We start from the raw sequence: 18,633 nt of genomic DNA, 5'->3' as shown, positions 1-18,633 counted from the left end.
GAATAATAATATTATTATTACTACTATTATTATTGTTACACATTAATATTATTAATAATATTAATGTGTTAACAGTTTCACGTTGTGACACATGCGTTGTTACTTACTTGTGTCAGTGTTGTATCCACAATGTTTCTGCGTTGAAAGTGCTTTGTGAGTGCGTTGCAAGTACCTTGTATGCGCGTTGTAACGACCCAACATGCACCGTTACCTAAATGTTTACTGTAATAAGAGTCGTGAAGCCTGCTTGATGTTACGATGCATCATGACATTATGCATCAGTTCTGCTAGTATTTTCGCAAGCGCTGCATAAGTTTGTGCACAGTTATTCCTAAGTATTGCCAACTGGATGCTTAATTCAGTGGATACTACGCCTGTCTAAAGAGCTGGAGGTTCTGGGTTGAAATTCCGTGCCAAGCACATCTTCTATTCCTGAAACCTTATCGCTATAGTTAGACATCCGGATGATAAAAACTGAGATTTATATATAGATTGGCAACTGTACAAACATTTCAGATATTGTCAAATTTCTACTGTATATCAAACATTGTAAAACTTTGCTTTATTGTTGTTATCACTTTGGTGATTGTCACAGTTTTAGTTTTAAAATGATCACCATAAAGCTCTATGTAGCCGCTCCTTTAGATTACCTAGTCCCTCCGTCACCTTTCAATGTGGGTGTCTCTTCAGACCTTATTCTTCTGGGATCCTCAGCTAACACCATTCGTCTAGCTGCTTGTTTTGATCTTGTCCCAAATCAGTGTCAGTTAAAGAAAATCGCATAGCATTTTCTAATTATTAATTTATTTGTAATGTTCTGTAAATACCTACAAACCTGTGATCAATGCTGTAAAGCTTGTCAGTTAATATGTTTTAGGGCAGGTGAAAGGGGGTAGAACACTATTCCTATGGTATTCTGCTAATTAAAATTACCAACCACTTTTCATGAAACTTGTACTGTGTTTAGGTGAAGATGCACATGGGTTATTGCTATAGCTCATGAATCTATTTTTAGCACTCTATTGCTATAGCTCATGAATCCATTGCTAGCACTCTATTGCTATAGCTCGTGAATTCATTGCTAGCAATATATTGCTATAGCTCATAAATCTATCGCTAGGAATGCTAGCAATATACTCTACAGCTCGTAAATATATTGCTAGCGTTATATTGCTATATAGCTATATAGCTCATAGAGATATTGTTGATATTATATTGTTTAGCTCATGAGTCTATTGCTGCAGTTTAATACATTCATATTCGTGATTTTAATGTAGTTCTGTTCAGGCTGGATGAATATTTTTTCAATCTTTAATAGCAAAAAAATGTATCTTAGATGTCCATGTTAACCATTTGTTTTAGCTATATGTGTTTTTTTACTAGCTGAATACAATTTATTTATATAGAGGGAGTGTCTGTGAAGTTTATCTAGTCAACCGCTGCGCTTACTTACCAACTTTTATCACAATTATAGCAGGCTAGGATTATATCTTGTATTCTTTCTGTTTCATAGTTTTTACAAAATTATCACAGTTGCACTTAAAGTGCTTCAATGATGGTTTGTAAATACATCATCGATTGTTTTTCAAAACGAGATTTGTTCAAAAAGTTTTTATATACCTTTTCACGCTTGTGAAAGATGTTTTTCAATTTTACTATTGGTAATATTTGACCTCCATGATGGGGTCTCAGACTTGTACAGTACTTAAAAGGCTGCAACATTAATCCTAGCTAGTTGGAATCCGTATCTTATTTCACGTTTAATTTGCTAAATAATGCTTTATCAAACTATAAGAGTTGAAATTCTGTTGGCACAAAGTGTCCTAACAGAAATGGTCATTTTATAACGATAATTAATTATTTGTATCTTTACTATCATCTCTCTTGTTCTTATTTTATACTGAACTGTGTTGTCTAGATATCTGTGGATCATGTGAGGATGGAGAAGAATTACGCTTTCTTGGACTATATCAAAGCCGGGTATGTTATATACAAGAGTAAACATACATTGCTAGATGTTTATTTCTCAAGGCATTGTGTATTGCATTCCAATATATCTAACCTACTCTTGTTACTTATAACTACTTCCTTCAATCTGTTCACTGCATGATGCAAGACTTGACAGTTGTCTGCTTTTTTGTTGTTTATCTTGAAATCACATTTCTGATGGCTGTTGATATGTGCTTTAGGGTTCAGATAAACTTCACCGTAGCTGTGGATTTTACTCAATCCAATGGAGCCCCTACAGACCCAAAGTCTCTCCATTATATCAATAGTACCGGATTAAATCAGTACGCTTTGGCCCTCCTCTCCGTTGGAAATATCATTCAAGACTATGATAGGTTGGTTTTCCGAAGCTCTATTTATTATGTGGTTGGATATTGGAGATCAGTTGTCTGGTTTCAGCTGTGTGAACCTTTCATTTAGAATATCTTTAGAATTTTTAGCTTGTGATTGGTCAACTATTATCAATGTGAACAATCCTTTAAAAATAGAGTATGCCGTATGCGTAGTTTACTGCAAGCAGAGGCTGTAGCTGTTTCAAAAGTATTGTTGTACAAACCCCAACCTGTTGTATGCAGTTCAGTCGTTTTGGACCATTAGGCCTCGGCTGCTTTCCTTACAGATGCTGCAAGTTAGTCGACATGGTTTCTAAAAATCACCAAGCGATTTGATATTCAAATGGACAAATTGCGATATATCGTTATATTATTTTGTAAAAAAAACTTGTAACTTTTTGTTAATATTTATTTTTATATTTTAACTTAAAACAAGTTTTGGGTTTGTGGTAACTATAAACATTTATTTCATGAATGCATGTGTGCGTGGAAAGCCATGAAATGAACTTATTATGGGACTAAAAGGCCTGTGAGTTTTAGTTCTTGTATCACTCACCCTGAAATCACCAGGTGTGAGATAACCCGCCGTTACTCGATTATATAATTTATAGAATTGGTCTCTTTAAATCTCGTCTGCCTTAAAAATTGCTATCAATCTCTCGCCATATCGTGAAGCCCTAGTTATAAAGTCCATTATTGTAAGATAGGTTTTATGGTAGTATCGCTCAAGTAGTGCTCATAATTCCTTCAACATATCAAAATAGATACATTATGCACTTATAGGGTAATTTTTGATTTCCTCTATTTGAGGAGACACTCGCATGAAATACGGGCATGTAGATTGCTGTTGTTTACCTCCTGCCATTATAGTAAGTGGAATACAGCAGTTTTTGAAAATTGAAGCAGTAACAAGAAAAGCTGTCGTGATCAGAGTTGTAGTTGCAATAAAGGGACAGTGGGTTTGACTAATAGCATGGTCTGATTGTATAACTGGTTCATCTCCATTGTTTTTGATGTCTGTACGCTCACTGTGTGACACCTTGGTAGTTTTACTATGACGAATGTAAACATGAGCCAGCTACAGACTATTCAGTTATTGAACTGTCTCTTGTTTTCATGAAAATGAAGCGGCACTTCTGGAGGCCTCAGAGGTTTTAAGCATCGGATACAAATTCTTTAGCCTTCAGTTACATATGTATGAATTACTTTGTAGCGATAAAATGTTTCCTGCTTTGGGATTTGGAGGGAAACTCCCAGATGGCACTATATCCCACGAATTCTTTCTGGTAAGACTTATTGCTTTGTTAGGTGTTATCTGTGCAGTAAAGCCTTTGCAAGGAAGTAATTGGAGTTAGTTCAAGCTGAATGCATTAACATCGTTGAACACAGGTGTATTATTACAGTTCCTAGGCTAAGGGTATTAATGTCAAATGGATGGAGGGACAACTATATAAGTTAGCTGCAAGCTGGGACCCCGACCAAGGTCATGTTCATTGAAAATTTTTAAAATGACGGCATACAGTGCACCCTCAGGATAAGATTTTGATCCGTTCCAGGGTTGGCATCGTATGGTGAAAAAATTGTATGTAAGGGTATAGAAACCATGATCATATACATGTAATGCAATCATCCCCCGGTAAAAATCGTCAAAATTTTATATATAAGAGCTGTACATATTAAAAATTAATAACAAAATAGTATGTTAACAACCTTAGTACAGTCATACTTCAACTTACGAGCTTAATGCGTTCCGAAACTGAGCTCGTATGTCAATTTACTCGCATGTTAGTGCAATTCATTTATATATAGAACAATTAAATATATATTGATTGGTTTCCATACTCTAAAAAAAGCAAATAAAACACTCAAAACAAGATATTGTAACAGAAAGAACATGTTAGTTATTGTCCTTACGTACTACATGCTTTCAAAAAGCAACAAATAAAAAATAATGCAAAGAAATGTGATTAATTAAAATGTAAAATTAAATACATACAATAGCAGTTAACACTCGCATTTGCCAGGGAGGGAGATATAAGTTATCCTTTGTTACAACAGTTGACTTTGAAAAATTTGGATTTTACCAAAGTGTTAAAAGACAAACTTAGAAGCAAACCTAAAAGCAAACTTTCATTTTCAACTAAACGTAATTAAAATTTCTTCGGCGTTCATAGTTTGAAATTTCTCGCTGGTTAGCGAGAAATTTTTCCTTTTTTTTCGCTTTCACGACTAGCCGGCCGTTTTAAGATAAACCTGTCTAAGGATGTTTGCCTTTGTCGCCCTTGCAACATGTTGCGATTAGGACGAACACAAATGTCGTCACAAAGGGTTAGCGCACGACCATTGGCCAACTTGTCCGAATGTTTATTAAACAGTTTGGATAGATAGCGCCGGCCTTTTCACATAGCATCGTTTCCGTTACGCTGTCACCGGCCAATTGTTTGTGCAATGCCATCAGCGGTCGTGAAGATCGTTGCACCGTCTAGAAACTATGGTTAGTCCTTTTGCGAACTAAATGCCCTGAATATAATCCTTCTGTTTGATAATTATGAATGTATTTCTGTCATATTGCCGAGCTAGCTGAATCACTCATACACGTTTCGCATATTTTTCAATATTTTTCCGTTTAATATCGACTGTTATCATTTGCTTTTTCTTTGTATTATCTTTCATTTTACTGGCAAACTTTCGGTCTACGCACAGTACTTTTAATTCACATAATTCTGCACAGAAAATCGTGCACAAAAAACATGGTACAACAGTATAACCTGAGCAGTTGAAAAACACAGAGTGATGCTGCTCTCATAAAACACCTCCGGCATACTTGACAACTGACTCAATTGCTCGTATCTCAAACATGGCTCGTATGTTAGTGCTAAAACTTGCTTGAAAGCTGGCTCGTATCTCAAGTTTCTCGTACGTTGGAGCACTCGTAAGTTGAAGTATTACTGTAACTATAGTTACCTACAGTAACTTTATTGTATTTAGTGATTATGATCTGCAATCAAATGTAACATTATAATGTACCATGTATAGTACGTACCGTAGGGAGTTCTTACCTTCACGACAGATGTACTTATAACATAAACTATGAATTCACCTCGAGTAAGTTGAGCTTACTAAACACAGACACTTGAAGCTAAGTTTTAGTATGTATTTTTAACTATTTTATTGAATTTCAACTTATCACTAAAATTTTATTGCTTATCAGTTTATGTCTACGTTTTTACTATATAACTTTTCGCGGATTTGCTTGAAACATTTTTTAACCTAATTCGGCAAGAAAGCCCGAACATTGATGTTTTTTGTAATGGAGTGGTTTTGTTAGCAGGTTAAGGGAAGTTGTCTGACCACATTTTGAAGGAATCGCAACTCCAACTTTGCTACTAATTTAAAGGGAAAATAATTATTACTGTTTTATCCACTTGAATTGCTCAACTGAAAGAAATCGGTCAGTGCATCTCTTTTAAGCGTTGAGTAAATATTTTCGACGAACAGCTTTTCATTGTCTTTGTTATTTTGATGTACGTAATAAGCACACTTCCAAATTTGAACTCAGGCGAACATTTTGTTAAATTCGCGTGGTGAAATGAGATTCGGATGGTCAGGTGAAAAAAAATCATCATGTTCCACTTCGTAAGACGAAAAAATCGTATATCAAGGTAATCGTATCGTGAGGGTGCGCTTTATAGCCAAGCGAATTAAGTTGATTGAAAACCCAAAAATATGTTCCAATGGGATCAAATAATGATGTAATGAGCGTTTGATATGATTTTGGGGGCCAATTATAATGACAACGTGGGCCAAATGTGTACCGCTGCCGGTGTTTGACATGTGTGTCTTTGACCTGGATACCACAAACAAAACAGTATTTGGCTAGCTAACTTCATAGATTTAAGTACTCAACTATAAGGCAACAGTTCGGTATTGGATAAAATTTTCATGCACCATTTACGGACTGAAAATATTTCCGAGTTGTAAATAGTACTCTCTTTGAAAGGCCAATAGATTCATGTGGGAATGTTTGCCTCATGTACCATGAGCCATTAATATTGGTATTCTCTCCTCAAGGTTTTAAAAACATGCTTGTCCATTAGTGCAGCTCAAATATTGAATTTACTAAATCAGTTTACCTGTTTAAGATAAACAGTTGAACTTTTTTGTCATGTCCAAGTGTATTCAACACATCTTATCATCTTTGCTTTAGTCAAGCAGGTGTATTTCAACTCAGTATAGTAAATATATCGGAAGATGTAATTTCATTTTGAACATCTGCTCTTTTTTGTGAAATTGAGTTGAACGCATTTTGACTTGATCGATTACACTGTTGTCTCGGAGACCAGTTATATATAAAACTAATACATCTATTTATTTGGGTTAGTTTTTAATTGTTTAGTTTATTCATAGTTTTTGCTCAATTTTTTCGTGTATAAACAGAAACTGGTGAAATATTGGAATTGTCTACTCCATAAAGGCACGAACCGGTGACAAAGTAATGCCTGCCTGGTTTGAGCCTCATCTAGATGCACAAAAACTCTTGCAAACATGTTATATGATTTATATAGTATGATTTATATAGCAATGCCCTGTTCACAGGGATTTATGTGCAACTAGAGGAGGTCCAAACACGGTAGGCATTATTTGGCAGCAAAAGTGATAAATAAGGCCAGTAGATGCTTATGGTTTTTTTATCTGGTTTATAAAAGACGCATTTTGTCAAAAGACTTCACCAAAGGCATGTGCCGAGCACATTTCCTCAAAGCACTAACAATGTAAACACAGCCCTAGAGACTGCACCTACAGTTTTAATTTATTTCCATGGTATTCTTACTATGTGTATTTTCCATAATTTCTTCGTCTATAGTTTATGTTTTGAAACATCTAAAAACAAGTTGATTGGATGAAGGTAACTAGCGGAACAAAGGTGTATAGGGTGTGGTATTTATTCTTGTAGAATATGAACCCAGGAAATCCTTTCTGTGCTGGAATTGGAGGTGTGATCTCAGCGTATCAGAGTGCTATCAGAACTGTGCAGCTCTGGGGACCGACTAACTTTGCTCCCGTAATCAACCATGTCGCACGGTTAGTGCTTCGTCCAGTAGTACTACTAGGGTGAAGTTTTGTGACCAAAGAAGCTGTTCAGTTGCGGTGAAGGGTTTCAATCTCCTCACCATATTTTTTTTCTCCATAAAAACATTAGTGTTAGAAAAATTACGCTTGTAGAAATTAGCAATGGTCAAAATTGTCAACATCAAACATTATTAATTAGAATCAGGATTTGTCTGCTCAGGCGAGAAAGTCTAGCCAAAAGAAGACAACTTTTAACCATTGACTCAGTTACATTACTTAATGTACTAAAGGTTCGGCCACACGTAACGAATTATTCGTTCAATCTGACCGAATCCACGAATTTCACAGAATTCACAGATTTATTCTGCCGAATATCTTAGATTCGTCTGAGCTGTGCATGCACACCTAATTCGTTAACGAAACGCGTTTAATTGGCTAACCAATTGTTTTAGCGAGCACGATTCTAGTAGCTTTGAGAAGTGGTATAGTCCAAGACACGTACGACGACACACAATAAAAGTATCACCGCGATATGACTTGATACATACGATGCAACTGCCTATATGCGCTAGAGATAGCGATTGTTTTTGTGACGGAGCTTTTGTTGCATAAAAAGAAATTATTATTATTGAAAAAGAAATAATTCATAGCTTCTAAAACATCTAAAAGAAAATTCTGGATACACGATGAGAAGTTCCTGTCATGGTGAACCAACGAGAGAGAACCAACAATAGCGCATATAGGCCGTTGCATCGTATGTATCAAGTCATATCGCGGTCATACTTTTATTGTGGGTCGTCGTACGTGTCTTGGACTATACCACTTGTCAAAGCTACTAGAACCGTGCTCGCGAAAAACAATTGGTTAGCCAATTAAAAGCGTTTCATTGACGAATTCGGTGTACATGCACAGCTTAGACGAATCTATGATATTCGGCAGAATAAATCTGTGAATTCTGTGAAATTCGTGGATTCGGTCAGATTGAACGAATAATTCGTTACGTGTGGCCGGACCTTAAGCCAGGGATGGCCAAATAATTTTGACCATGATCCGTTACAGACAAATCTGATGAATGAAAGATCCACAACAAGCTAAAAATGTGTATTTTTATTTTTTATCATACATAAACATGCAATTATTTATGTACATCTTGAACAAGGCGTCAAATACGATTTTACAAAATTTTGCTTGTATACATAATTTGACTAAAATTCAATGAATAAATAGTGTATAATATATAAATAAATAATATAATAATATAAATAATATTGCGCTGCTATAAATATGTCTGATATCAGTGAGAAAAATGAGGAGTTGGCTTTGACTTCACAATACTGTCAAAACACAGTTTTCTGCTACTTACAGCGACTCTTCAAGTTTTTTCTCTACTTTTTACAAAATTCATTGCTCAAAACAATGAATTTACCAAAATTCTGAGAAAAGTTTACAAAAATAGTTTTTTAAAAACAATATTTCAAAAAACTTTTCCGACAGCTAACTTGAAAGATCCACAAAAAAACTATAAAGATCCGGATCTAGATCCGCCATAGCTTTTAAAAAAAGTACATCATAGCTTAGTAACTAAGCTATGATGTACTTTTTTTAAATTAACCCAAACTACATTTCTTTCAGGCGAAAGTCAAATTTGTTGCTTAAATATCTCACTTTGGTTACTTTAGTAAGGGCCACATTCTCATCAGGGCTACTTTGAACTTCTGTTACTTACATAATTAGTTAGCAATCATTTGTGATGTACTCAACAAGGGGTACATTTCTTACATGACTCATTTTAGAATTCACGTGGTAATAATCCAGAATACTTGAAACTGAACCATTTTGTTCATAAGGCATGTGATATTTTGGTAGAACGTTAGAAATTTTTTTATTTCAGTTGGGCTTATATATCTGGTATTCACCTCTGGTTTGTTTTATTACTTTTTTTATATTGTTTGTTAAAAGTTGACTTGCAACAAAATTCACATTACAGTTATTTGATATTAAAAGATTCACCATGTCTTACTCTGTTGTGTTGGAGGTGCAAAATATGTGAAAAGGTGATTGCAAGCTCTTAAAAGCTCAAAAATGAACAGAAAATCGCAGCCACACGAGACCGCCGTAGTTTGGATTCCCTTTCCAAAACGGCTCAAATGTGATGTAGTTGTGAGAGATGGTTTCTGTTTACACTTTCTTGCAACCTTATTCGTCGAAATATTTTCACAAATATACTTCACGCATTAAAAAAAACATGTCTATTGTTCTTACGCGTCTGTTTTATCGTCACCGTAATGCTGTCACTTTTAGCAGTGATATTTTATAACTTACCGTAAAAATTTGTTTAATTTTTTAGCCTTAGCTTGAAGGAGTACATATCATTGTCTGATAATCATGACGAGCCTGTTGGTCACTTGTGATAATCGAAAAGTGCTGCAGAAATTATTTGCGGAGTATTGGGTCACATGATCAGATTACGACTTGCCGATTAGACCAGGCCGAAACAAAACTATAAAGTAGCGAGCATCTATATTTGATACGGGGTCTTCGGTAAAACCTGAAGTGTTTGTCATAAACTAGTGCTACGATAAGTTTTATATTGCGCTTTGTATTGGCCTTTCAATTCACGCGAGAACATCATGTGACAAGACGATAACCAAATTTTGTGGTTACGTCATCGAAATCAAGAGATTCCAATCTACGGCGGCTTTTTGTTTTTGAGCTTTTAAGAGCTTGTAATCACATTTCCACATATTTGGCACTTACAACACAACAGATTAATACATGGTGAATCTTTTGATACCAAATAACTGTAATGAGAATTTTGTTGCAAGTCAACCTTTAAGCTAGGTTTGTTATGTGTGTTATGTTAGACCATTTGTTATTGTTACAGACTGACTTCTATTTAGGAATTACATTTGATAGAGTTGAATTGCGAACAAGAAATTTGACATAAACTTAGATTAATGCTCTAATGGGATTGAAATCCGCATCCTCAAAGGACACAGTCATTAAAAAATTGGCTCGCTATCCATTTTGCCTCAACATTCGCAATTGGTGATGTTTTCATTGGCATCTTTTTCTGGTTTGTTATATCCAAGTGGGTTTTTGAATATTATCGTTGTTCAGTGCGCAGTTGAATAGTAACGAATATGTTAAGGCTTTGAAAATTAGTTTTTGAAGTATTTTAAAGCTGATGGTGATCAGTGAGGCAGATAAATGTATCACTAGACTACCATCATGCTGAGAATAGTTCAATGCTGGTCATGTACAGTATTAATTTAGCAGAAGACACTAACTGACCTACATGTATTTTGTCTGGTATTGTAGATGGTCATAAAAGATTTGCTCATCACATAAACAGCTCCTGTCAAGCATTGTAGTGTCTGAATATGTTTGAGTCCGAGCAGTTCTCAACCTGTCCATGTTGTATTTATTGTAGCATTTGTCGTTCATCATCCATTTGTCAAATTCTTGTAGGATGTTTCTGATTTTTAGGCCACAATACAGCTTAAGTTTTTATTTGTCTCGCAGTTCATTCCAAAGATTGTCATTAGGTTGCTAGCTAAACAGGCCTCATTGCAGGAAATCATCTCGTTCTTTATCTCATGTCTAGTCTAGCTATGTTAATTTTATTCTCATTGACTTAGAGACTTATGATTCTATGCTATAGGTTTGCTTCGACAATGAGAGATGGAAGTAACTATTTTGTGTTGCTTATTATCACTGATGGAGTCATCACAGACATGCCTCAGACAGTTCAGGCTATCATAGCCGCTTCCGCTCTTCCCATGTCTATTATTATAGTTGGTGTCGGGCAGGCTGACTTCTCAGGTAATGAAGTATGCTGCAGTTGTCATGAGATCACCAAAACTAATAGCATCTGGGTAAAGGTTTCAAATAAGACTATTTAGATACGCCAAACTGTAAAGGTCCAAACACGCTAAGCGATTTTATCGCGAGCGCCATGAGGAGGGCGGGGATATCGCTGGCGTGTGCATAAACACACTTGAGCATTTCACTAGCAAACGATATAATGGGCACACTCACATACTGCCAATAAAATTCTGTATTATTAGTTTCTTCGGAGTTGTCAATAAATTTAGGTAAGTCAATATGGCGCCGTCCAGGCGACAACGTAAACAACTTCCGCATTTTTTTTAAACCTATCTCATTTTCACGGATTGTACACTGCCTACACTACAAGAAGACAAGAAAAAACGATTATTGTATTTTTAACTGCAATATTTTTACGATTTTTATACATGTTTTATCTTGTAGTGATTTTTTATATTTAATATAATAGATATTCACCATTCTCAAGATGGTCAACCTGCGCAACGATTGACTCCAAATGTTTGTTTTCAACTCGGTTTTTTGTAATTTTTGTTTGTGATGTTGTACAGGACTGGGAGTGCTATTATTAAATTTATGAACTATTCAGGGTTCATTCTGAAAATGTTTCAATCGTAACAAAATAGCAAATTGTCACTGCTGTACGTTGGTGAACAGCGATAAGAAATAATAACCCGCCATAAAATTGCATTCTCGTAAAATCCAACCAATCGAAATGCATCTCGCTAGCGATAAAGTTATGTAGAGAACGTCTAGCGTTATCTCTCTGCATGAGCACGCTGAGTGAATTCTAGCGCAGATTAGCGCCACGCAGCGCGATCGCTCTAAATATCGCCTAGTGTGTTTTCACCTTAAAAAAAGACCTTTGACACTGCGGCGACTTTTGATGCTTTTGAAAGCGAATTCATCAAAGCGTTAAAAAGATTGTTTCATGTAATGGACATCTACTGTCATTTCTATGCATTCGTGAGTTCATATATCTGACTGGTGCTAGTAACAACCTCATTAATGACAGCCAATGATTGTCTCCCAACTAGTAACGAGTCTATTTGTTTAACTTTGTTATCAATGTGTAAAGCATTTTTCTATTCATGCAACACACTGGTTGTAGATCGGAAGTTAGTGCCATACACTCAATAATTAGCAGTAATTCCGTTAAATTTGTCATTTGTAAATAATGGATGAGGTATGTAAGCAAGATGAGCTAAGATGATGTAACAAGATAATGTAAATTTTATGTAAACAAAATAATCTTGTTTACATAAAGAGGATGTAAACAAGTTAAGCTTGTTCACATCCTCTTTATGTACCCATCCACAACCACATCCTCTTTTCAAGGTTCCCTTTTACATCAGCCCGTAAAAGAGTACCGACAAATGTTGTACTTTATTTATCACTAGTAACTGCACTCTTCCATTAACGATCGCAAAAAATAAAGTTATGCAAGCTGTTGTATGAAGAGAAGTATCCATGCATTTGGCAGCAGAAAAGTGCCATGGTTACTAAGAACCATCAACTAAGAACCATGAAATTACTGAATGGTTATTAGTTGATCATTGCTTAAATAAATCTGAGACTTCAGATCGCTTCTACTGATCCACATTAGTTCCTTTTAATTGTACCTTTACCATGTCAGAATGACAGTCTCATGAAATGAATGATTTTAATCTTGAAACATCCAGTCAGTCAGATCATCTCGAACATCAAAAACAATCGCAAACGATAAAAAAAAATACCGAAACTTTCTAATAAAATCTACTAAAGTTTTGTGTAAGTTCATCCTTGAAACTGGTGGTGTTGACTAGTGCTGCCGGCAGCTCCTATGTTAGTTTATAAAGTCAGCAGTCCTTTGAATTCAATGTTCTCATTTTTTTCAGATATTGATAGGTTTAGGGAACTACTTACAAAAAAGTTTAGCTTTTCGTCTGGTCATTTGAGGCTTAGCTGACGGCTCAAGGTAGCCGTGAAACGAAAAAAGTTCCTTTTTCTGAAACTTCCCACAAGGTTTATATGCAATAGATCAATTATCAATGTTCATACGCCTTTTCAATATTGGCTCTAGTGATTGTCTGTTTGCTAAATGTCAGAATTACAGTTCATTCGATTTCTTGCTTCTTTAAAGAATTCTGCACTAAGTTGTGTAGCAGATCTCTGTTTTCTCTGCTTCATCCATTCGCTGATCCAGCTGTTTTCATCTTGTAGAAACCTTGATATCACGTATTAGTGCGTAATGTGTTTAAACTCTCTGCATATTTCATATGAATTAAGACCTATTATTGTTTATTACCATTAGTTCATAATTTTTAATGTTTCAGCTATGAACTTATTGGATGGAGACAACACAGTGCTCAGGTCAAAAGGCTGCACTGCCCAGAGGGATATTGTGCAGGTAAGTCTTGGCGCCTGATGTTATCAGTTAGAGTTCTTTACCTGCAGTTTTGTTAGCTAGCTTGCTTTATGAATACACTGTGTGAGATAAGATTATCAAAGCTTTGCATTAAAGTTGACAAGGGTATAGGTGTTTAGGGCTTATAGGTGGGATGTTATCTGTATTGCTCTTTCTAAACATGATTGGCCCGTCTCCAGTGTCCTGGATGTCAACTGCTTCACTCGTTTCAATTATCCAACATATGCTATATGTGGACAAAATAGCATCCTAAGAATTATATTTTTGTCATACGCTAATATTTTTAGTATTGTTGTCATATGTTGTTCTTTCGCAGTTATTTTTAAATAATTCAACTAGTTGCATGAGAAAAATCAAAATGTAAGTGGGAGTTGTTTTCCCCAAAAAAGAGTTGACAACTTTATATTTTTAGTTGTATTTCAAAGCTTGCCAATGTCTTTTGTTACAGTAATGTTTACTTTATAGAAAATCATATTTATTTATTCATTGTTCTTATTTTTGTTGCCATTAGATTTCAGTAAAAGTGTTTTGGTCGACAAGACGAGCGCATAAACATTTTATGTGCGACTCGCACAATAATCTTACCGCTTCGAGTGTCTGTGGCGTCATTATATTCATTGCGCGTAAAGTGTGTGATATGCGTTGTTTATGACCAGCTGGCCCTATAATAAGTTATTTTTTATTTTACTCTATTACAAAGAAAAAAGTATGAATACTTTCAGTTATCTTACTTTTATAAAAACTTACGTTTATTGTCAATTGTATTATCATTCATCGCTATTCTGACTTTCTGAAACTCTCAAATGGAGGCTGTGAGAAAGATCTCTGTTCGGTATCATTGTTATGGAGTGTTGAACCGATGACCAATTGTTTACTGACTCTTCTAAAGCTTTCACCATTTCACAGCAGGTGTGACTAGCTCTTCACCTACTACACTCAATGCTGCTACAGTAGACGCTCTTACAACGTAAATAATCTGTTCCAGGAGCGTTTATGTTATAGGAAATTCACTCATATGAGCAATCAATACATGTGAGTTCCCTAATTCGTTCCAAGATCTTTCCAAACTCACCCTTTGGTCTTACAAAAAGAAAAAAATAGTCTTTTTAATTCATTGGCTGTACCATAACTGCAGCATTATTGGTTTGGATTGACAAATTTTCTCCTTTTTCTGATCGATTTCGCTGGTTTTACAGACCATAATTGCGATAATTTCACAATAAGTTGATGGGAGTGCGCATCCATAGTTTATCAAACCAATCGACGTCCTTTTATGACGATATGTTTATTTTGTCTAGACGCTAAGTCTATTCTGCATAGTAAATCGAATAACAAATCTTTTGTACGTCTACTATAGTGCAAAACAAAAATATATTTTTATCATAAAAAGAGCGTTGTCTCCCCGTTCATCATCTATCTGTATCTAAGGGTCAATGTTATTATAAAAGATAACTTTTGACGTTCTCGTTGCATTCAGATTGGTAGACCGAATCTGTAACATCTGTGCCAATTGATCACCTTCAAGTATTTATGAACGATTGCGCAGCTACCTATTTTCTGTTTTGTCGACACATCTGACGATTTACCACGACAAACTAGAATGTCATGGAAGTTGTATATGATAGATATAATGCTACTTGTACGTCATTTTTCTCACAAGTGCGGCGAGATAGGTTACCATTCTAGTCGCATTTGAGAACTTGACCCGACCTGACACTTTACATTATATGGAATCTTTTAGGAAGTACGAAGCAAAAACCTTACATAAATTTTATAGCGGAGACCGGGGCACGTAGAGCAAGCAAAATGTGATTGGCTGTCTCTCTTTTGTTTATTATACAATCAAATTGACTTTCATAGCATAGATGCGGCCCACTACATTTTTTCAATGGGCAGTATTATTTTTCCAGTCCAACTAATCAAGTTCTTATAAAAATTAAACAACCCCAAAAACATATCGGGGCGTGTTGAGCATAAAGAATACTGAGCAATAATTGCTGAAACTTTTATTTAGGATGTAAATTGGCAAGGAAAAGTTAAAATAGAGGAAACTCAAGTAACTAGAAGTATAAATGTGTAAAAGTAATAGTTACAACCCAATGCATAACTGACATGAACTCTCCCTTGCCAGTCAATGACACGCTCTGGCAGCACTTAAAAATATTTTTATAGTCCAACCATTGGCTGTCTGGATAACGAAAGGATGCTCGAGTAGGAAAGCTCTCTCCTCTTTAAATCAGATAGTTTACGCAGACTACCTTATCGTCTTCATCAATCATAGTAACACAGAACATCCAATGGAGATCAATTTGATTTTTCTAGTTACCCTGCTATTGGACGATCTGTAACATCAGCTGCTACAAAGTCTGATTCACAAAACACATCACGATTCAGATGGATCTACCTGACCTCTCAAATCGAGATATAATGTTTTTAGGTGTTAGAGCATTGAGAACAGCTTGGTTAACAAGCTCTGCAATTTTTACAATTCGAACAGGCTCATCATTTTCAAGCCACATCCCGTCATTAATGGCAGTGTTAAAATTTGTTCTAAATGTTTGGTACACTGTGATTCAAGTGGCTGGATACGATGAGCAGTATGAGGAGATGTGATCAGCTTCTCCAAATCTCCAAATCTGCACATTTTACTTTTTCTATAATATCAATGCTGATATGTGCACTATGATTGGCCAAGTTGAGCATGCTCCACTTGCCCCAAATCAAAAATGATCAACTTGTCCCACATGCAACTTCTCAGGTGTTGTGATCAAAGCTCGGAAACCTACACGTGGAAGCACAAAAAATTATAATATTACTTCAGAAATGTTCCATTTAATAAGTTGTAACAACAACGTACTGGTCACAGACTGGCTCAATTTGGCCTTTTGCACAAGTATGGTGTACAGAAAAGTTACACGAAAACAGAAAAAATGACGAAGCTCTGAATGAATGGCTTACCTCTCTGTCTTTCACCTTGAGTTTGTAAATACCTGCATATAATGTTCATGGCCATAAAGCTATGTCACAAATGTAAACAACAAAGCACATGGTTGGCAGGAAACGGCAATGCTCAACTTGCCCCGATGCTCAATTTGCCGCGGTCTCCCCTACTTATCTGGAGTTTACATTATTGGAGTCATACATTATAGTATGAGTTAATACACAAATACCTTCTGCATTTGTGTAACAACTCTACACCTAAACTGAGTCACTGACTGTTTTACTTTTTTCAACAGAAATAAGAGTATCCTTTTTACACATAAATTTACATTCCTTTGGTTTTTTTTCATTTATATCCTCTATCTGTATGTAATCGCTATGCATATCAAAAACCCATCACTTGCATGTTAAAGGATTCACATTTTTTCAGTTTGTTCCTATGAGGGACTATCTGGCTTGTGGAAACAGCACCATGGTACAAGCAAGGCTCGCCAAAGATGTCTTAGCAGAGATTCCTCATCAGTTTCTTAGTTACATGAAAGCCCATAATATTTTACCTCCTAAACAGCGTCCAGGCGCAGCACCTTCATCTGTACCCGGAGCACCTCCTCCAACAAATACTGGAATTCCACCCACCTTTTCCCATAATGCCCCACCCACAACATTTCCCGGACAGCCACCTTCACATTTTTCTGGGGCACCTCAAACTGCAGCGTACCCAGGAGCTAATACCATGTCTTATCCTGGAGCCCCGCCTCCGGCATACGCTGGAGCCCCACCTTCAAACAACCCTTCTGCTCCATACTCAGCTCCGCCTGGAGCCTTCCCAACCGCACCGAGTGCACCGCCTGCTAGTCCACATGCTCAAGGTTCAGGTCCACCACCATATCCTGTGTGATTCGTCTTCAATGTTCTATTGTATATTTGGCACTATGTGATGTAACTATAAAAGTCTGAGAACATTTATTTTCAAAAACTTACCGGAACAATTTCAATTTCTTGTACTAGAGCTCTAGGTCTTGCCATTGTCCTCTAGAACTACATTCTGAATCTTTTGGTATACTATTGAGTTACGACTTTATGAAGTATCTCATCCATCACATTTCACTATTTTTTCACTGATTTTTTCCTGTTCTATGGCTATTTATAATTTATAGTTTATCCGACCATATAGTCTATCTACCTTGAGAGCTTCCTATCCGATCCGATACCTTTGTGGTAGCTAGACTTTCAAATCTTCACAATCGTATGGTCTTCACTCATATAGTCTACCTACCTTTATTGCCTCTCAACTTTCGTTGCCGCTTAAACTCTATATTATACCTATATTGTTAAACTCTTTAAAATACGCCTATATATGTGGCTTACCCAGTATTCCGGTTTACCCTCATTTATGGTCTTATACGATGACTTGGATTTCATGAGCTGCTGGTTATCCATGACGTGTCCTCGATAGTTTTTAGTTACTTGCCATTAGGTTCTATTTTGTACATTGGTAGCTGGTGTTGTTGGAGACGTGTCTTGTTATTTATTTAATCACACTTTATTGTTGATGGATCAATTAAATATAGATGTCGTTTATATTTTATTAAATCATGCTTTATTCAAATATACCGTAAAACCTCTATTTTAATGCCATGGTACCGTAGTTTCAACCCTTTCCTTATAGAGGTGATCTATTAGAGGTGATGTTCAAATAGAGGGTTGTGCTAAAGTTTTCGCTCAGCCCGTCAGAATTTTGAGTTGAATTTAACCCTTTCACAAGGGAAGCAATGCTCATCTCGCCTATATTTCACATTCTTCTTCGAAAATAAGCGATGTTAGCGCAGTAAATCTCAACATTTTTGCTATACCGTTTTCATATATGTTGAAGTATCAGGCCAGGTTAAATAGAGAAATTTAAAACATTTCTGTCTAACACATTTTGTGTAAAATGTGTTAGACAGATACACTTATTACTTATTTTAATAGTGTTTTGAACGCTTCAAGAAAAAGCTGAAAAGTTGGAGTTAGAAAATGGACCTCGATTCG

At 35.9% G+C, this 18,633-nt stretch overlaps 1 protein-coding gene across 2 annotated transcripts in view; it reads left to right on the top strand.

Annotated features, from left to right (window-relative positions):
- Window positions 1–18,218, top strand: part of LOC137387485 (copine-8-like) — a 36,975-nt gene extending 18,757 nt beyond the window's left edge. For both annotated transcript variants that reach the window (XM_068073919.1, XM_068073918.1), the window contains exons 9-15: window positions 1,919–1,980; window positions 2,190–2,342; window positions 3,553–3,625; window positions 7,294–7,421; window positions 11,074–11,234; window positions 13,571–13,644; window positions 17,033–18,218. In XM_068073919.1, the coding sequence (XP_067930020.1) occupies window positions 1,919–1,980; window positions 2,190–2,342; window positions 3,553–3,625; window positions 7,294–7,421; window positions 11,074–11,234; window positions 13,571–13,644; window positions 17,033–17,500 (1,119 nt within the window). In that variant the 3' untranslated portion in view covers window positions 17,501–18,218. The remainder of the gene's footprint in view (window positions 1–1,918; window positions 1,981–2,189; window positions 2,343–3,552; window positions 3,626–7,293; window positions 7,422–11,073; window positions 11,235–13,570; window positions 13,645–17,032) is intronic.
- The last annotated feature ends 415 nt before the right edge of the window (window positions 18,219–18,633 follow it).

This window comes from Watersipora subatra, chromosome 2 (genome assembly GCF_963576615.1).
Source record: "Watersipora subatra chromosome 2, tzWatSuba1.1, whole genome shotgun sequence".
Classification (NCBI taxonomy): domain Eukaryota; kingdom Metazoa; phylum Bryozoa; class Gymnolaemata; order Cheilostomatida; family Watersiporidae; genus Watersipora; species Watersipora subatra.
The sequence above is the reverse complement of the archived record's forward strand: the minus strand, read 5'-3'. Positions and strand labels throughout refer to the sequence as shown.